The 22,693-nt window shown below is 31.5% G+C and overlaps 1 protein-coding gene across 18 annotated transcripts in view; it reads right to left on the reverse strand.

The window, feature by feature from the left end:
* Positions 1-22,693, reverse strand: part of LOC139510146 (serine-rich adhesin for platelets-like) — a 69,544-nt gene that overhangs the window by 6,652 nt on the left and 40,199 nt on the right. For 2 of the 18 annotated variants that reach the window (XM_071296473.1, XM_071296469.1), the window contains exons 6-7: positions 9,091-9,259; positions 3,660-5,180 (exon numbers count right to left, since the gene is read on the reverse strand). The exons of 1 other annotated variant lie outside the window; for it this stretch is intronic. In XM_071296473.1, the coding sequence (XP_071152574.1) occupies positions 9,123-9,259 (137 nt within the window). In that variant the 3' untranslated portion in view covers positions 3,660-5,180; positions 9,091-9,122. Of the gene's footprint in view, positions 1-3,659; positions 5,181-8,945; positions 9,260-14,510; positions 18,954-22,009; positions 22,147-22,693 lie in introns of those variants that run through there. 15 more of the 18 variants (XM_071296483.1, XM_071296482.1, XM_071296480.1 and 12 more) reach the window with 10 other exon arrangements.

Here is a 22,693-nt window from a genome sequence, read left to right on the forward strand (position 1 = left end):
CTTCAGATGACTGTGATTAAATGTAATCTGCGTTGACGTTTACGTGAAGAGTGCTTTCTTTAACGTCCGCGCTTCTATCGCGTACGGCATGCCAAATAAACATTTAATACAGATCAATAACATTCATTATGTATTCAGACGACACAAGAAGGCACCATGTGACAACTTTAAGTCAATTATTTATTAAAACAGAGCTACCAATAAACCAAAAAATCCATTAAAAATGGATGTTTTTAGGCAGCAACCATTTGATTTCTGTTTTTTTGGAGAAAAAAAAAATAGTTTTTGACCGTGATCCGTTTTCAATATTCAAGATATGTAAATTTGTTACAGAATTTAATAAAATTTAACAATTGTGCAAGTAGTAAAACTGATCTGAGTTAAATATCATATTACACCGTCAGGAAGAGAAAATGTAAGTACGACGTCGTGTGAGAAGGCATGGTATATTATATTGCCCATTTCATTTAATAACAACACCTTGTAAAAATATTCTTTTCCAAAATAAAAACTGTTTAACTGTCACAATGATATATGAGGGCCTTGATAAGGGGAAAAGGGGAGTGGGGGAGGGTGTTCTATTTTTCCATATTCTGTTATTCTATTGGCCCTTTTTCTCTATTCAGTAAGAAATGATTTCGGTAAAATTCTTGTGTTCTGATCGTGCATATGAAATTTCCTTCTGTATCATGATTTTGACATGACAGATCTTTTGTCGGTATCAACGACATATATATGAAGACACTACCCAGTCACCCCCCCCCCCCCCTTTCCCCTCCCCCGAATCTGTTACTATACTGCAAAAATGATACAATAATCAATTTTGACCATTATCTTTTTAAAACCAAACAGGAGGAAATTATTTAACTTTCTTCGTAATAATTTGGAGATCTGAGATAATAAACAGTAGATAGGGTGACATGAGGTATATGTTATTATTAAACATGTATTTGGTAACTGGACATAAAGTTTAGCACCCCATTATTCAGTCTTTTTTCTTTATTTGTTTTTTGCACATTTCTTTCTTTCTTTTTTTGGGGGGGGGGGGGGGGGGGGGGGGAGGAGCATTTTCTATTCTGACAATCACCTTGTATATCTTGGGTAATTTAAAAAAAAAAATCTAAATTCAAGCGGGATATATAGTGCACAATACTACTCGTGTAGGAGTATCTACAATGAGTGTTTAATTGGTCGCTTTTTTTTGTGGTCTCCTTTAAAATTCGGTAAGATTATTATGCTTCAACCAACTAACAAAGATGGGGTTATATCAACTTTAATTTTCGATTTTCATATGCTATCACTGAATTATAAGACATATTTTGATTTTAAAGGTTAAATTATGGTGAATGCTACTCAGAAGTTTTTTCAATTTTCAAAGAAAATGCTACGGCCATATTTGGAATACTTCTACTATAATGCATTTTTATGTAATACTTATGCTCATTTGACAAAAATCATACTTATTCATTTAAAACCTTACTTGAGTATAAAAAAATAAATTTTACATGTTGCTTTTGATGGTATTTTGATAAAGAATTAAATGTCAATAGGATTTTTACAGATTCCGAAGCGTATTAGGGACATAGTAAACATAAATTTGGTCGTGAAATTTTTTTTCAAAGTCGAAATTTTGACATTTCAAATCTTAAAATTTCAACTTTAAATGAAATTGTATTTTGTGTCTACAGAAAATGAAGACAAATTTGATGTTGAATATTAATGCTTAAGAAAATGTATGAAAAAGAAGACGTTAACCGAACAAAAATGTTGGACTGAGTAAAGATGTGTATGTTTTTTCGGATATAGTTTCAGGAGAGCTAAAAATCAAATATTTAGTTGCATTTAGTTGTTTTCCCTGTGCGCCCTATAAAGTTGCAATTGGCAGTGCTATAATGACATAATAATTTGGCATATTCTTTGTAGAAAACAGAGACATATATTGCGTACATGCCTTTAAAGAATTAAGTATCTTCTTTAAATTGAGTTATCGCAGTAATATATCTCGCCTTTATTTAATGCTATCAATACTGCAAAATGTGCAAGAGATTCGGTCTTAAGGTGCAGGATTAAAAACCTTCCAGTTAAATTAGCAATTCCAATACTCATACAACTGCATACCAAAAGCAATTATTTTATCTTGAACTGACAAAGACACAAGCTATACAAAGTCTCAATCGATGAACCACAGTAAGGGGACGGGGGCATACAATCTTCATGGAATTAAGATGTGCAAATGATTATACAACTGCATACAAAACAGCATGAACTTAATAGCATTATCTATACTAGAACACACCCGTGATATCGCGGGTCCGTGACTGAATTAAAGTTTATAACTATGCGTAAGCCTTATTTTAGTATTGGGATGGATAAAGTCATGCCGATTATAGGATGTACAGTTTTCTCTGTTTTCAAAATCTTTTTGTTTGAACCCGTCGACCTGGAACTTATCAATTATTGGTTGAATCAATTATTTGGAAAACAAATGGTCCTGGAATCGAGTAATTTTTAATCAACAGCATTGTCCTATATTAGTTATAAATAAAGATGAATTCTTTGGTTTGCCGTTTTACATCATGCCCGCTAACAAATTGAAAACTGTGCCTATATGCCTTATTTTAAGTCCAGATTTGTAGTTTTCGTATTGTCATCTAAGAAAGTCTTACTGTTTAAAATACTACAATATGGAACAATTTGACAATGATTGAATTTAGTAGTGTCAACCCTGTGATTATGACCAGTGTATATAGCAAAATCCGAAATACACCGTTTCGTGGTGCGCCTGTCAGATGCGGAACGTACAGATAAGTTAATAGGTAACAGGTGAATATACTATTGGTATCGGTATCGGATTCGACCCAGAACTTGTTATTATTGGCAATATTAATTATGTGGAAAACAAAAGGGTCTGGAGTGGTGTAATTTTTAATCAACACCATTGTCCTATATTGGCTAAATATATTAAGATTGAATTCTTTGATTTGTTGTTTTTCCCCATGACGGCTGACAAATTGGACCTCGTTATTTTAGTATTATAGATGAGAATTTAAAAGATTAATACTTTGTAAATGACTATTAAGTCTTGATGGTTCAACTACCACATACATACGATTCGTCTAAAATAATGTCTATAAGGTTATGTGTGTCGGGCTAACACTAACAGTGTGCTCTTCATCAGTGTTTGATATGTAGTAAACAATACAATAAAGAAGAACTATTCCTTGGTAAAACAGATCAATTTCTATCAAGAAATTTATAGCATTGGCGTTAGAAATAAATACAATTATAGTTTTAAAGTACATTTCATTTTGTGTATACATATAATTACATTATATGATTCGAAATATTTGAAAGAAAAGTTTTGTTTTCATATATATTTCACCACTTTCTGGTTAAAAATCTACATTAATTTTACACAACGTAAATTGCAAAAGGGTTGATAGAATAAAACTTTTTGAAATCAAAGCTAGTGCCCCATTAAAGGATCAATATCTATAAAGTGTCTACCATGATACATCATTTATAAAACATGAATAAAAAGAGGATATTTTTTTTAAATGTTTACGACGAAGAGACAGGAGAGATAAAAATCCACTATTTAATTGAATGTACAATCATTTCAGTTGTTTTAACACTAAATTTACAAAAAAGTTACTTACAATGTTCACGGTAAACGATATTCCATGGTACAATTCATAATCATTATGGTGCAAAATAAAACTACAATACATATATTACAACTCTAAATATCAGCATAACAATGTTAAATATGCATTGCAATATATAATATATAAAAATATAAACAAGTCTAAATTGAAAACAACGTTCATGATTGCGTTGGATAAAAACCGCATTTTAACTTAATTTGGGAACAATTGATTGACCAATAAGAATATATATAAATTATATATCAATTAAACTTGCAGCAATTTGTAACACCCCCCCCCCCTAAACTATTTGAATTAAGTTTTTTATCCTTCATTGATTTTTTTATGTCGTCCCTTTATTGTATGTAAAAAATAAAAATCTGTTTAAAATGTTTTTTTTTTTAATATGTTAACTAACTGATAATTGTATATAGTGGTGGTTCCAGAAACATTCATAAGTGGGGCCAACTGAACGCTTAAGAGGGGACCTATTCAAGTAAATTATTCTTCAGTGATTCTCTAAATAACAATTTTTTTTCCAACGAAAGGGTGGCCCAGAATTCTTGCCCCACCCCTAAATCACCTCTGGTATGTCTTTCTGTCTGTCTGCCTCTCAACAAAAAGAGCAATCAAAGTACTAAAGTACTGAACATCGGAAGATCTTAGGGATGGCCAAAAGCACTTGTCACCGAGAAAAAAAATCACACCAGTCCTCTATACCTGAAACTGAGGTTAATAATGTACAGAGATTATTTTTTGCTACAAGTTCGTGCTTGGATGATGAATAAATAATGGCAAATTTAATCTGGTCCAATCTATGCATAAAAACCTTTCAATTTGAAAGAAATTGAACACCAGACTTCACCAAGTCATCAATAATCTCTTCAGATATTCGAAGTACTGACATAAAAATGCGGATATTGATTGTATGTATATTCGATGTTTTATAATTCAAATAAAGGATGCACTGAAATCTGATTCCTTGTCTTGGTTTAGCTTTCTTTCTTTGTTCATTTTGGTTTTGGATTTTTCAAATGTTTTGGCCTCGAGCATGCTTTGACCTGACAGACTTAAGCCGTTGAAATTCAAATCTGGACGCATCGTTAATGTTTATGCGTTTCATTCACTCGGATCCGTGTCCTCTTTCTATACTTTGTTAGATAAGTAGTTAGATCTTTAAAAACGAGGCGGAAAAGGATATTCAAACTCGTTGGTCGAAGTCACACTAACAAGGCAAAAACCGAAAAATGACGAAAAGGCTAACAAGTGAGTGACGAAAAATTTTAAACATACACTTTCATATTATCGTTAACTATTTCCTGTAAGATGTACTTCCAGATCTACGGTCGAATAAGATCATTGTGTTGTAAGAATATAAGCATGAATTGCCTGACAGCATAATTAGTTCCTAATCATGATATTGTAATCTCAATCTGTGGTTAGCATGCCATCTTGTAGAAGTTATACTATTGTGCATAGCTCGTCTGGCCTTAGCTCTTGTATGGGTTTGTTGACTATTGGACTCACAAAAATCTGCAAAAACATTAAATACATCACCGTCTAACTACAAACTCTTGTCAAAAATGTACATTTTTTTTTATAGCAACTGAAAATTATTGGGTTTCTGTTATGCTAATCTTCTGAAAGGAAAATCTTTAAAGTCATATGAAACGAGTGAGTGGTGAAAAATAATGTTTATACAATTCTTGAACCAATGCATGTATATATCATAAACTTAGACCTCTGTTCACGATTTTATCATTATTTTCGCAAATATATCATATAATCATCTTTTTTTTCTCTCTCTGTTTGTCATGATTTAATAAGTATGGCTGCTCATTAAATGCCGTGTTTTGAAGCCGAGTTTTACCGATTGTCACCTTATAGTAAACAAATCACAAAAAGCATGGGTATTGAGCACGTTTTTAACATGTATAATCAGATATTTGTTTATTTCAATGACAGATCCATGCGTATTGCGATCACCGGATTTTTACGAGGAGGGTTACGCTCGGGTCACTATGCATACGGAAAATATGTCGGCGAATTGCTTGCTGGAAGCAAGCAATTAAAAATAAGTAAACTTCTTCTAAATGTGGAAAATTAAAGAATTTTCCTCAGAAAAAAGTATATGAACATAAGTTGTATAATGAAAACTATCCATTTAGTTATAAAAAACAGATGCATATTTTTTTTTAATTTGAGGTTTCTTATGACTTTAACAGGTAAACACTCAATATATGCCACAGCCATGTTTTCTTAAAACATCTGTTTTGCGAATATTTTTTTCTTTCTAACAAATCTATAATACGGCGACAATATTGTTAAACATCAGTAGTAAATTGAATCTGAAAATTCCGTTACTATGAGTGTACCGAATTTAATTCATGTGGGATAACATAAGCTTTATATTTAACTCGGATCACGAAATGTAATTCAATGATTGATTGTCATCGTTTAAATGTCTGAACATGCAGTGACAACTCTGCGACACATTTTATCTATCGGATCACCAGTGATGGTGATACAAGGTTGAAAACATTCTGTATATATAATTTGTCTAAATAACAGCCCAACAATGTGATATTTATAAATTTGCAGATATATATTTATGTTTACATATTGATTTCATCCCTCAAGAACAGAGCATTTTAAGTATTTACATCTAAACGCGTTGATGTTTGGTGTACGCGGCACCACACTAAATAGTATATAATGGCAGTGGCGGACTGCCAAAGGTGGTTGTAAAGTTTTTCATTTTTAGCATCAAATGGTCCTGATATATTTCCCCGTTTATGGAATCACGCCACCCCTTTATAAAGATTTTTGATTTGCCTCTGAATGACGACCAGCTTTTGTCGTGGGAGAACTTTGAAGTACCTGGCGGTAACCACCGACTGGAATACTGTTAATCCTAGCAAATCCAGAGTTCCCCAAAAGCGGATTAAAACTCGAACTTTTTCAGTTTTGACAAGCTAGTGATCACTGTAAATGAACAACATAGAACACTCGGCCACACATCCTCTTAGTCTTATAGTTTTTTTTATATCTGTAATTAAAAATCAGATTGATGAACTTGAAAGTAAAGTTACAATTCCATTCCGACACAGTTTTGGCTAATATGGTTTAGCTTTACCGATCATGATACGCGAGATAATTTTATATGTTTGGCTTTCCAAAAACACACTACATAGAAAATATAAATCACAAAAATATAGAACAATGCCGACACCTTCAAACTACGAGTGGTGATCAGGTATCTGGTGTCACTTGAAGAATGACTAGTACCTCAACACCCAAGGTCATTCACAAATTGACCAACTATATTCTACATGTATCTATATATGTCAACGCTCGAAGTAACCATACTGAAGCATTGTCGAAGTTTGAAATAAAAATACGAACATTATGAAATCGTAATAAAAATCTGGAGATATTGCAAATGTAGTATGTTGATTGCCGATGAGACAGCTATCCATCAAATACCAGTTGACATCATAGATCAATGATTGTTGCTTGGTTACGGATTGTTGTACCCTTTTATTAATTCGATGCTGAACAATTAATTATTTTGTAGAAAGTTAACAGCGTTTCCGCTTGTACTTTTATATTTGACAATTTCGGTGTATAATAGAAGATTATTGCATTCAGTGCTACTAAAGATTTACTAAAAAAAGTATAAATATGGACCAATCAAGTACACCTTCTAATGTGCTTTCGACTTGAGCTGCACGATTTTTTAGTTTGATTTTTTTTATTATTGTTAAGGTTTTTTCATGACTTCTGAGTAAACAAAATGGCACGTTCCTTTTTTGCTGTTTTGATATTAGAGCACTTTAAAATTTCATTATAAACTAGAGAAGTGGTCATAAATCTATTCATCAATAGGCAATTATTTCAGATACTAGTAAAATCAGGACAATCATTTAGACAAAGAGTAAAAAAATAAACGACTTAATTAACATGAGATTTAGAACTGGACAGCTAAAAAGCGACTGCTTTAAGGTTGCACAATACAAAGATTTGTTCACTCCCAATCACACAACTTTAAACTGATGTAATTCATTTCATCGTTCTTTATATTTTATAAATGAGGTACCAAAAGAAAGAAGAAAGATTAATCTTCCAAATTATGATAATTTCATTATGACATAATTATTACATAATCAATTGTTATGTAATTAGTTGCTATATTGTGATGTCCACACTTGAATGAATTTAGCTTCTTTGTTCTTCATAGCATCCCAAAATATTTTATAGATTCTTGTACAACACAGCTTGACCTCCAAAACTGTGTCTTCTTTCTTTTGGTACCTCATTTATAAAATTAAAAGAAGGATGAGTGGAATTACATCAGTTTTAAGATGTCTGATTGGAAATGAAAAATCTTTGTACTGTGCTACCTTAAGCAAACAAGTTCTTGCTGTATTGGGAAATAACTAAAGTGTTCTATTTGTTTTAGATTATCATGTATAAAATAAAATTTCGGCCTGTTAGAAAGGGGTATACAAAAGAAGAATTATATCATTATATCAAATGCTTAAGGGGAATAACTCTCATATGGAGTCTCCAGTCTCAAAATAAAACGTAACATCCTGGGGCCATAAGAAATAACAGGTTTGTTTGCCCAAACGCTACCTACCCAGAAAAAACCGCCTACTCAAATTCTTTTAATGTCCAGATTTGAAGAAGTTTTTTTTTAATCAAATAGGCATAAAGACTAATAAACATCTGATACTTCAATTTCTTTTTTTGAAAAAAGAAAGAAAATGCCTACCTACCTACCCACTGTCTCAACCTTTGGGTAGGGTTTGGGCAAACCAAAATATTTTTAAGTGTGGCCTGAGGATATGAGCATTTTAGAAAAAAAATATTTGTCGCTTTCTCCCACGGTTTCGAAGGAGTTCTCATAACAAGAAAAACAGTGTTTGGGGAGATAACTCTTATACAGAAAAGGGTAAATTAGGGTCAGTTTCTAAAGCGTATAGACTGTATGATATTACATACAAAGCGGCATCTTTTGAAACAAAAATACAGTGTAAGAAACAAGAGACTCTCCAGAGCCTGAATTGCTCACCTGTAATTTTTTGCTTAAATCTTTCATCAATGATTCTTTTTGCTTTTCAATATACATTAATGAGTGGCTTAAAAATTCAGTTTAAATGTTCTTTGAATTTGTCATGTCTTACTTAAAAGCAACAAAAAATGCGTTTTACCCCTATGTTCCATTTTAGCCATAGTGAATAGTGAGCTAAAAAAATTGGCAAAACAAAACAATAAACACAGAACAAAACAGAACAAAACCAATAGGTCTTTCAACGGAGAAGTGGAAAGACCTACATTTAATTACTGACAAAAGAAATTGTATAATCCATTCCCATTACAACTAGTTACTATTAGACTATGATAACAGTTCACCAACATACAAGTTATAAAATATTACTTGGATGACAGAGTATCCAGATATAAATGATCTCAAAACTGCTTCTCGTGATATGTTTTTGAATTCTTTAGAAGTTTTTGCTTTGCTCTCCATGTTGCAATACATATGTAGTCACAAACTGCCTTTCTGACTTTTGGTCTACTGTGGCGACCATATGATGTACAAAATACTGGAAATATAGAAAACATAAAAATAAGTTTTTTTTTAAAGTCATTACAGGCAGTTACCAACTGAAAAATTAAGAGCTTTCAAATTTGGATTAAAATGCAAACAGGACATGCTAAAAAAAATTCAATGTGACACAAATAGTTATCAAATGTAACAGGATTATAATTTAGTACACCAGACGCGCGTTTCGTCTACATAAGACTCATCAGTGACGCTCATATCAAAATATTTATAAAGCCAAACAAGTACAAAGTTGAAGAGCATTGAGGATCCAAAATTCCCAAAAGTTGTGCCAAATACGGCTTAGGTAATCTATGCCTAGGATAAGAAAATCCTTAGCTTTTCGAAAAATTCAAAGTTTTGTAAGCAGGAAATTTATAAAAATGACCACATTATTGATATGCATGTCAACACCGCAGTGTTGAATACTGGGCTGGTGATACCCTCGGGACAAAACGTCCACCAGCAGTGGCATCGACCCAGTGGTGTAAATAGTTATCAAAGGTACCAGGATTATAATTTACTACGCCAGACGCGCACAAAGAGAATTTATACTGCAGACTTTGCCAGACACATGCTCGATATTAAAATATAGAATTGGACTTTAACATCGTTCTGCTTTCAAATATTCAACAAAAAAAACAACAAAAAAACGAATAAACAGCTGCGCCATGAGCACATGTTACCGGCCTGTAGCTTTTTCAATGTCATATCAGAAATGGATCCGCTACGAACTTATATCAATAATCAAGTATGGTTCAAGTGTTTGTCCCAAGTATATAGATTATTACGGAGACATTTTGAAGAAGAAACTAAAGGCTCTTAAGAGCCTGTGTCGCTTACATGACTCTACTTTTTTCTACTCTACTGGTTTTGGAAATCATATAAAAATATAAAAATTAAAACAAATCCCAAAATAACGATTGAAGTCAAATTGGTTTAATATTGATCCCGTAATTTAATAAAATATCCTTGTGGCCATCTTGAACAGTAAATCATTCCATTTAGTGGTTCTCTAAAAAAAGACATTCATTTTGTATATATTTCCCATAGGGTACTATGTTAAACTAAGTCGTCCCCACTGGCAGTCATCTTGGATGATGGATCGACTACAAAGTAACATCACTTGATCAGCACCTCATAAGGAACATTCATGCCATGTTTTGTTTCATTCCATTCAGTGGTTCTCTAAAAGAAGACATTTGTATGCATTAACCATAGGGTTCTATGTTAAACTAAACCCCCACTGCCGGTCATCTTGGGTGATGGATCGACTGCAAAGTAACAATACTTGGTCAGCACCTCATAAGGAACATTCATGCCATGTTTAGTTTCATTCCATTCAGTGGTTCTTTAAAAGAACATTTATGTGTATTTTCCATAGCGTCCTATGTAAACTAAGTCCCCCGCTGGAAGCCATCTTGGATGATAGATCGACTGCAAAGTAACAACACTTGGTAAGCACCTCATAAGGAACATTCATGCCATGTTTGGTTTCATTCCATTCATTGTTTCTCTAAAAGAAGCATGAACCATGAAAATGAGGTCAAGGTCAGATGACAGCTAGACACATAGACCTTACAATCATTCCATAAAACAAATATAGACCTATTGCACACAGAATAAGAAATACAGGCCAAAACACAAAAGCTTAACTATAACCACTGAACCATGACCACTGAACCATGAAAATAAGGTCAAGGTTAGATGAAACCTGCCAGTTGGACATGTACACCTTACAGTCTTTCCATAAACTGAATATACTAGACCTTTTGCTTATAGTATCTGAGATATGGACTTGACCACCAAAACTTAACCTTGTTCAATGATCCATGAAATGAGGTCGAGGTCAAGTGAAACTGTCCGACAAGCATGAGGACCTTGCAAGATATGGACATAGTAATACAGTTTATCCTTTTAATCATAAGAGAGAAATTTAAACATTACAAAAAAATCTTAACTTTTTTACAAGTAATCACTGAACCAAAAAAAAAGAGGTCAAGACAATGGACATGTGACAAACGAAAAATTTGTAACATAAGGCAAATTAACTACTGTACTAATAATATACAAAGTATGAAGCATTCAGGTCTTCCAACTTCTAAAATATAAAGGTTTTAAGAAGTAAGCTAACGCCGCGGCTGCCGAATCACTATCCCTCTGTCGAGTTTTCTGCGACAAAAGTCGGGAAGTATTTGCTGCATTATGGGTTTCATCATTTTTTTCATGATTGGTAAAATAAGCAATATGAAACTTATAGTAAGCCTGATAGTGATAAGCAATGAGAAAATTCATTTTTGATCTGATTTCAGGAGTCTCAGTCTGCAATATACAAATGTACATCTGCATTTGCTTCTGAATTAATCTAGTATCCTAAACAGCTGGTTTGCTTTATATCTGTCTGTCAGTCTGTCCACACCTGTCTAAAGACATTTTCTTCACACTTTTCTCAGGAACTGCGAATCAACTCACCTTTCTTAAAATTGAGTTTGAAGATTCATATGAGCATGATTTACCATGTGATGCGTTTTCACATCCAACTCTTATAATCTTCTTGTTTACCAAATACTTAATTATAGTACAGGTTTCAATAATTAACAATAACTCAAATTACATCTTGTACACTTTAGCATCTTAGTTTTCCTGTTCATTACAACAGTCATTTTCTTTCAATCTAGTCATTATTGAATATTTAAAGTCGTAAGAAACCTCAAATCAAAAAAAAATATAATGCATACGTTTTTTTTATTACTCAATGGATAGTTTTCATTGTAAAACTTATGTACATATACTTTTTTCTGAAGAAAATTCTTTAATTTATTCATATCTAGAAGAAGTTTACTTTATTTGAATTCCTTGAAGCAATTCCCCTGATATATTTTCCGTATGCAAAATGACCTCAGTGTGACCCATCTCGTAAAAATCCGGTGATCACAATACGCATGGATGTCCTTAAAATAAACTATTATCTGAATTTACAATGTTAAACACGTGCTCAATTTCCATGCGTTTTTGTTGATTTTTTGTCGATTGTTGACAAACAGGTGACAATCGTTAAACTTCGGCTTCAAAACCCGAACTTTAATTACCTGCCATATTCTACAACAGACTGTCCGATTGAAAGAAAAATTAACGATTATACGAAATTTACACGAATAAAATGATAAATTCGTGCACAGAGGACTAAGTTTATGATGTATGCATTGGTTCAAGAATTGGAAGAACATTATTTTTCACCGGTCACTTGTTTCTTTTGACTTTAAAAGGATGATTTGACCTCAGTAAAATTTAGGAAAGACATATTCCCTGATTCAACAAAAAGACACTTTTCTTAAAAACACAAAATATTTTATAAATGTACTTTATTTCAGCCACAAATCAATTTTCTTTCTTTTGTCAACTTTCCATTTCAAATTTTTGTACTTTCATACTGGCATAGCACTAAAAATTGTGTGACAGTAACTTTCTATGTCAAACAATGTCTTGTTTCTGTTTAATTTATGTGTTGGTTCAGAATATACATACACGTATAACGCTTCCTGCAAATAAATCTCACACCTCAGAAAAAAAATATACTGGCATTACAGGAATTACAAAAGAATTATAATCTCCAAGTATTTTACACCATCTCCTAGTCATAAGTAAGGTATTAAGGCAGCAACCATTTGATTTTCTGGGGGGGCTATGGTTTTTTTTGGAAAAAAAAGTTTGTTTCCAGTTTTTGGAGAAAAAAATAATTTGTTTTTGATTCTGAGAAAAAAATTGTTTGTTTCACCCTCAGCTGCTACTATATGTAATGCTAAAATTGAAAGAAAAAAATTGTTTTCGACTTGTCGCGAAAAAAATAGATTGTTTTTCGCCACAGGCGAAAAAAAAAGTTTGCACAGAAAAAAAAACCATAGCCCCCCCCAGAAAATCAAATGGTTGCTGCCTAAGGGGATATAATGAGTCATGATGGTTTTATTTATCTAGGTTGGACAATAGTATCATAAAATCAAATAGATAATGTCCAGAACAAGCTTGAGAGTTTTCGGTTGTCCTGAAGTTTCTTTCCTATGCAATTATGTTACAAAACAAATCTTTGGTTTTAAAGAGCACTGCCTTAGTCTGTCCTTTGATCATCAAGCCTGCTTTATATTAAAGAACGATTTTAAAAGGAAATTTTACAATTTCATAACATACATTTTTTTTTATCCTAAGAGACTGTACAAACTGAACAAATAAAAAGCAGATTTCCATCATTTGGGAGAACTTCTTTGTTCAATTAGATATCTTAACAAATAGTACCCCAGTTCTTCCTTGCATACATTTGATAACTTAATAATATGGTTAAAAATGTCCATACCTGAAAGCCAGCAATTAGACATAATATAAACATGATTGTAAGTTCAATAAACAGGACCTAGTTTCTGGTTAAATTATCAAAGTCATGTGTCAAGAATGAATGACATCTCAATGGCCAAACCATCAAAAGACAAAAGGACAAACAATATAGAGTTAACAATTACACAGCAATTAAAACTGAATCTACCAAACTATTAGGAAACTCAAATGATAAGTAGTTCCTCACCAACTAGCTAGTGACACCCTTCCTATTTCTCATGTTTTCAGTAATATATCTGATGTTAAGTTATAACTGTACATATATTATCATACAATGATAGAGAGGAATAGGTTTCAGACCACCAATTCAAAATCCCTATCTATTCAACCAAGTTTTGCAATCTTCACAGCATATTCACCAGTAATATTTTAATTGAGGTTTAACTGCACAGAAACCAGGGATATCTTGAATTGTACATGTATTGCCTTTCTACTAAAAATGACCCCTGGTGTTATGGAAATCTTTTATTTGTATACTATGAAGTGCATTAATTTTTAATGCAAACTCATAGACAAGTATATTTGGGCTCACAATGGTCTAAATATATTTCTCTTTCACCAAAAGTTTCATATCTGCACATTCGTTGGTGAGTTTATGTAAACGATGACACCAAAAGCTGACTAGTCAGTGTCAGAGTAGGACTACTTTAACATACCTCTATAAAATTCGAGGGAGTGAATTGGTGGTCAGTGACACCTATATGTCACCTGTACAAAACAGTTTTATTGTTATTTGTAATAAGTATTGAAGGAATAGAAAAAATACCCATTTTGACATACTTCAATGGCCAAGTAGGAAACATTCAAGTTTTACTATTTCTTCCTGAAAATTCATCTGCTTGTAGAACATTTCGTCATAAAACACACCACTAGCATAAAAAAAGTATTTATTGCTTAAAATGTTTTGAACATTTTGTTATAAATCATGTCCTTAAAGCCAAAAAATAATACAGGCAAAATTTCGACAAATTTCTGAAAACATATCAACAAATCTTCAATACATATATATATATATATCATTATAAATATATGCATCTCTTATTTACAAAACCAAAATGTACACTGAATAGGTAACAAAAAATCTCTCATTTATCGACTTGAATAATATTTATAAACCCTTTCTGATAGCTGGTGTGATATATAATATAATTTGTACAGCATTCAATTGTTTATTTCTAGGCCAAGAAGCCTAAACAAATTGACAGGCAAATATTTATTTAATAATATTTTCTTATTTTCTGCTTGTTAAAAGTATCAGTTAATAATAAGTTTCAAATTTACATCTATAAGTATAAAGAGGTTTGAAACCAGGAAGAATCAGCTAGAGAAAGTCAACTCTTAAAAAAAACCTAAAGAAGACAACTCTTGAGACATAAAAAGGAAGGGTATTGCACTTGTGCAAAATAAAAAGATCCCTACAAACATCTTATAGCTGACATTAAAGCTTTATGTTACAGATTCAAAAGTATTTAGTTTTAACTTCTTAAAATAACTTTTTCATTGCTATGATGATTGGGTAAAAAATATGAAAGTAAACAAAAACTGCCAAAATGCAAGTTATTTCCATTTGAATTTTGAGGCTTGTTTAATTTTCTGTCTAGCATGCCATGTTATAGAGGTAATACTGCTTGTCATTGCTGCCCTGGCTTTTGATTTGGGATGGTGGCTATTGGCATCACAAAAATCTGTAAAACAATAAAAGTTATAACCTTTAAATTTTTATGTGATGCCAAATATTTAAATGGAATCAGCTTTAGACTGTATGTTTTGTAATTTTGGTGGTAGAGAAATACTGTACATGCATGTTTACCAGAATACAAAAAAAATACAATAAAATAAAATCTGTTAATTAATGTTAATGATACAACTTCCAATAAAAAATAGAAATACATAAAAAATGATTATCAAGTAATAAACTATTTTCAAAAGGACAACAAAGGATATGTCTCTACATAATTAAACAAGCATTTAATTGTCCAAAGTCTGAGGCAAGTCATAAATACAAATGAATTAAAATAAAACACTACTGGCAGCAACATCTGTCGCTATGTCTGAGTTTCCTGACCATGGACTGACACATGATCATGAGGAAAGGTTCAACTAATTTTGTGTTCTATACTCTTTTAACTGTCTCAAACAAACTGTGCAGTAAAAAAAAAGAGAATACATCTTTTTTTGGTGGAAAATTATTTTCTTCAACAATATGTATCAGTATTACAGAAGAAAAACACAGCCTCATTAATTGTCACAAAGGTAAACAATGGAAGTGTAAATGTTAACTTTGGAAAATAAAAAGTCAATATAAAGAAGTGTCTTCACACAGTTAAGTAGGCAATATATAAGAACCATCATATAACTTATTTATTGGTACCCATGTCCTTAAAAATCTTACACAGAATTTCAATGTTATTTATACGTGTATAAGGTTATTTAGTATAAACATATTTTTCAGTTGAAATTCAAAGGACATTCCAATGAGGTCATGAAATAACTGTTAAAATATCAAAATAAATACATTTCTGCTTGGTACACAAAATCCACTAACAGAACCTGACTATACTAGTTTTCAATCACTTATATGTATATTGGGATATATATATAGAGAGAGAAAGTCCTTTACAATATAATCATATCAGTACTATTTATTGAAGTTGATCAATTCAATTTAATACAGGCTAACTACTAGAAATATCAGTTTAATTATGAACCATTACTGCAAAACCAAAACTCAGAGAAATCAGGTCCAGACAAAATGCATGCATAACATTATATATATTACCCTACCGGTTAAACATATTCATTGAATTGGAACAAAATTCAAACTTGATCTATAACTTGTCATGGTGTAAACTATATTACAAATATCAAGGAAATATCTTCAAGCATGACGAAAAAATTGCAGAAAACTGATTACCGATTTAATTTTCTAAGTCCAAAGACCATAACTCTGCACAAATCATCAGACCAGAACAAAATTCAAACTTGATCTATAACTTGTCATGATAAAACTGTAAACCAATTTTCAAATCAATTTCTTCAAGACTGACGGCAAAAAGTGTGGAAAAAGGATTTTTTTTAAGAAAATTTTCAAAGTCAAAGGACCACAACTCTGCACAAAATCACCAAACCAGAACAAAACTCACACTTGTCATGACAGAACAATACTTCAAATATCAAATAAAAATCTTCAAGTATGTAGAAAAAATGTGTAGGAAAACTGATTTGCTGGACTTACAGATGGACAGACAGACAGAGAGACAATCAGATGGACGGGCGGAGTGCAAACCTAAAATCCCCTTCGAATTGTCAGTAGGGGACTATAATAATCAGTTCCATAAAAATAAGTAGGGGACTAATAAAAATAGTTTTTATTCTTGTATGATTTGTTTGTTTATACTGTCATGAAAAAAAACCAATGTCATCTAAAATTCTACAATGAGTAAAATCCTAATGTCAACTGCAAAATACATAGAGTGTGTACAACTATGGAAATCCCATCAATCCATATCTCATTTTCTTTCTCTGTTTTGCATGCCAAGTTATAGAAGTAATGCTGTTGTTCATAGCAGTTCTAGCCTTTGTTCTGGCATGCCGGCTTTGGGCTTCACAGAAATCTGTAAAGACACCAAGTTATGATCCAATAAAAAAAATCTGTATTTCATTATAATAAAGTCACCCTTTCTATGAATAATACAGGACACTACAATCATTATTTTTTACACAAATTTCAATTTTAAAATAATCTCATGCAGTTAACATGAAATTATTTTAAAATTGAAATTTTCTTAAGTGTCTTTATTTGGTGGGTAGCATGCCATGTTACAGAGGTGACACTATTATGCATGGCTGTTCTGGCTTTTGTTCTTGGCTGGCAACTGTTGACCTCACAGAAATCTGCAAAAATATCATTAAATTTAACACTTTTTAAGCTCTAGATAGTCGAGAGGACTGGAGAAACAAGCATACATAAGTTGTCAGGAATAAGTCTTTATATGCATGATCTAATCAAGGTTGAATTTAATTGGCAGATACTTTGGTAAAAATCATGAAACTGCTGTTGGATTCTTCAATTGAGAGTAAAGTCCTATGGTTTAACCTTTTCTGCTGATTGAATATATTAGATATGAATTAAAGACCTAGTAATGTATATATATGTTATAGAGACATATTTATATTTATGACATTTTAGGCTCTTTTTCTTACAAAAAAGGCATTGCTATCATTTAGAGTGTCATGTCTTGTTTTTTTAATTAATCTTTGTGCTATCATTTAGAACAAAATGATTAATTAAAAAAACAAGACATGACACTTCTTTGTTAAATTCCAAAATCAATGAGAGCTATCTAAATTTAAGAGCTATTAAATAGGAATAAGTTTGAGAGGGCGGTTGCTCAAATCTGGATATGCAGATACTAATACAACAAATACAAATCAATGTTCTTGTTCTCTTATGATACTTAAAGAGCTTATGAAATGTTGGCTGATGAAATATAAAATAGATTTTTTTAACTTGATGAATTGGTTAACCAGGGAAGGCTTTTGATGTATAAACGCAGTCATAAAAAATATCTTACATGAGATACAATTAGTTATTAAAAAGAGGTGTAGGGTATAAAACATAGAATAGCAACCCATCAACATAATATAACTAGAAAAACATCAAAAATACTGTTCAAATTTCACATATATATATGTATATATGGTAATCACAAATTCCTCTGTTTCTAATAGTCAACAATAAACATCTAATGATAAAAAGATACTTATAACAAATGTAATCATAGAATCCTTTAACTTATGCAGTATGTATATAAATGCAACATTAAGCTATTGTAATGCATGTGTTATGTAGGGAAAACAGTCAATTGACTTAAAATCATTTCTAATTCAAAAAAAATTTCTGACGTATTATAAATTCTTTTTATACAAAAAAAAAACTATAGATACAAATACAACTGAATGCACTATATTTGAATAAATAAATTGTGGCTTTTTTCAATACAGGATATACTACATTGTCAATTAAAAATAGCTGAGTTGAGAAGGTCTTATATTCTGCATAACTTTCTGTTTAGCATGCCAACTGGCAAAACAAACACTCCGCTGTAGAACAGTACGCACTTTAGTTCTGGAATGACGACTGTTTGCAACACAGAAATCTGCAAATATAGACAATTACGAGTGAGGTCCTTTGAAAAAGTCTTTGTGCTTTAAAAATTTTTGTTGTGCACGCCATGTTGTTGTGGTGATACTACGAACTAAAACTGTTCTAACTTCAACACGAGAATGGCGACCTTGAGAAGAGCAAAACTCTGGAAAGAAATGAATTGAAAACTTGTCAGTCTTATTAGGTATTATGTTTGTTAACAATTAAACTGTCTATTAAGAATTTTATAGTCTTCATTTAAATCTTCAATTCCTTTCTGCTGTATCTGCACATTTCCATTTTTCTGTTCATAAAGTACCTTTATGATCAATATAACATGCCTTAAATTTTCTCAATCTATCACGAAGAATTAATCTTTAAAGTCAGTAAGATATCAGAACCCTATTGTATAAAACAAAGTTCTTCCTCTCAGATGATCTTTATAAAAGTTATTTGTACATGTAAGGGTTATCTCAAAGGTAAAGGCTATGAAAACAAAATTGAAATGTCAATTATTAATTATTTTATGATCTTAAAATTTGAAAAAAAGAACTTTTTCTGAATGAGAAAATCCTTGTGGTACATGTATATGGTCCCTCTTTCTTCTTACTTTCTGTGCTCTATTGAAATGTCATATAAAATCATTCTACTTGAGTAGAAGAAAACCCAACATGTGAAAATGATCTATTGTAATTTTAAACATGATGTAACAAGAGTAAAAGAAAACCCAACATTTGAATGTGGTCTATTGTCATATACAACATTAATATGTAAAATAAACTAAAAAAAAGACCTAACATTTTAATGTGGTCAGATAAATATTATCAAATACAACATGATGTAATATGAGTAAAAAAAGACCTAACATTTAAATGTGGTCTATTATCATATACAACACGAGGTAATATGAGTAAAAAAAACCTAACATTTAAATATGGTCTATTATCATCTACAACACGAGTTAATATGAGTAAAAAAAGACCTAACATTTAAATGTGGTCTATTATCATATACAACACGAGGTAATATGTGCAAAAAAAGACCAAACATTTGAATGTGGTCTATTATCATATACAACATGATGTCAAATGAGTAAAAAAAGACCTAAAATTTGAATGTGGTCTATTATCATATACAACATGAGGTAATATGAGTAAAAAACAGACCTTACATTTGAATGTGGTCTATTATCATAAACAACACGATGTAATATGAGTAACAAGAATGTGTCCATTAGTACACAGATGCCCCACTTGCACTATCATTTTCTATGTTTAGTGGACCGTTAAATTGGGGTAAAAACTCTAATTTGGCATTAAAATTAGAAAGATCATTTCATAGGGAACAATTTTTATACTAAGTTTCAAGTTGATTGGACTTCAACTTCATCAAAAACTATACCTTGACCAAAAACTTTAACCCAAAACTTGAACCTGAAACTTGCACAATCATTTTCTGTGTTCATTTGACCGTGACATGGGGGTCATAACTATAATTTGGCATTAAATATAAAAGGATCATATCATAGGGAACATGTGTACTAAGTTTCAAGTTGATTGGACTTCAACTTCATCAAAAACTACATTGACCAAAAACTTTAACCTGAAGCGGGACAGACGGACGAACGAACGAACGGACGCACAGACTAGAAAACATAATGCCCCTCTTCTATTGTAGGTGGGGCATCGAAAAAGACCCAACATTTGAATGTAAGAGTGGTTTATTTTTATTTATCTTTTCTCCTATAGATTTATAGAGATATGATTGGTTAAAGGACTACACGTTGTGACTATGTATATTTGGTATAGGGTGTCATAAAAAAATATAGGGTTAGCAACCATACATGGTTAGTTACCATATGGGGTTAGTAAGGGGTTACTTCCCTTTCAAAACAAAAATGATGCCACAACCCTTCATAAAAAAAACAACAGTGTTGAGAAAAAATCTGAAAGAATTCAACAGACGAAGAAATTGATGATGAAAGGTTGAAATAAGTTCATAAAACATAAATAAATCTAAGAAGTTGTTATTGTTGGCATAACAGGGTTACTTCCCTTTCAAAACAAAAAAGGTTTGATTTGATTTGATTTTTGGTGTTTTAACGCCACTTTAGGGCACCATATTTAGGCTTTTTTGTGGCAGTCAGTTTTTATTGGTGGAAGAAGCCAGAGTGACCGAACAAAAAGAAAAAAAAAGAAATCTGAAAGGATTCACGAAGTAATTAAAATACATGTAATGAACGATTGGAATAAATTCATTAAAAAAAATTAAAGCTTAAAGGTTGCTATTGTTGGCATTTGTTATTTGTAAATACAAATGGAAGTATGATATTAATACTAAGTATTGAAGACTTGGTCACTTTGATAGGCCGCTAGTCAAAATACCACATGTGAAGACAGTCGGTAAGATAAATTCGTTACACGGTGTGCTAGTGACCTAATACGATATATATGGGGTCAGTAAATTTCATATGGGGTGAGAGCAATAAGCCTATTAGGTCAGTAACACACAATGTAACTAATAATACAACATGATTTAACATGATCGAGTCAAAGAAAACCCACCATTTAAATGTGGTTTCATGTAAATGCCATACAACACAATATAACATGTGTTGCAAATTTTACATACATGCCCAAACATGCTTATGCAATACGGATATAAAATCTAGAATGTACTAGACAGACAGTAGTAGAATGATTTGTTATGAGCTTACAAGAATATTGTAAGCTAGCATTCAACATATGAATGGGTTAATTGAATAAAAAAATATTCCCTAAAAAACTAAAATTATGAGAAAAGTAGAAGAAAACCTGTGACATTTCATATAAAACTAGTCATAACGGTAAAGATGCAAAGGATATCCAACCACAATTTTAATATATCTTGTTTTTTGTTTTTTATATATTATATGACATTTAGACTCTTCAACATTAAAATTTCAACAATATTTTATTCTTACCATAAAAGTGTGATAACTTTAGAATGTTTAGGATAAATGGGTTATATACCATGAGTACTTGGAAAAAATCAACCAAATAATAATCAGGCTCCCTTTTTTGACGGGGAAATATTATTTAGTTGATAAAACAAATAATACCCTTGCGTCAAGCAAGTATTTCAAACATACCAGACACTGAAACCAGTTAAGAATATTACAACAAATTCATATGTATCCTTTAATTGCCATTCTATATTGATCTAGTTCAGGAATTAACTCACAGAAAGATAAAATCAAGTCAAATTCTGACACAGTTTCAATTTTTTTCTTTTGGCCTGACAAGTTCTTGCAGATACACTCCAATGTAAAGCTGTTTTGACTTTTGATCTTGTATGCCGACTATAAGATGTGCAAAAATCTGCAAAGATATAAAATTTGTGTTCGCCTTAAATCTTTACCCAGTATATGTTGTGCTTTCATAAACATTTGTCAACTGTTTATGACATGTATTTTATTTTCAATTTAATTGGGAATGTTTTCATATTTCAAACTGGTTTCTGACTAACATATAATGCATATGGAGACACAGAATTTATAAAACTTAACAAAAATAAATGGAGAATGTGTTCATGGTACACACACGTGATGCCCCTGTTTCAATATAACGTTATAAAGGGACTTCAACTTAAGAGATAAATAAAAGTGATGCCACCCAAATTTGATCTTAATCTGTGTTTTTGCTTTTAAGCATATTGTGAATAACTTTTATATCATTTGATTTAGGCTCTAGATTGGAAACCAATATCAGGACAAACCTATGTACAATGATGTATAGACATATGTATAAGAAGAAAGTAATGTATTTTATTTTGAGCTTTCAGTGACAATAGTTTTTAAGGAGGCTCCTGAATGAGGGTACGAAAATTTTAGAAAAAATTTAAACATTTTTTTTTTCATTACAAATT

This window comes from Mytilus edulis, chromosome 2, assembly GCF_963676685.1.
Source record: "Mytilus edulis chromosome 2, xbMytEdul2.2, whole genome shotgun sequence".
Taxonomy (NCBI): domain Eukaryota; kingdom Metazoa; phylum Mollusca; class Bivalvia; order Mytilida; family Mytilidae; genus Mytilus; species Mytilus edulis.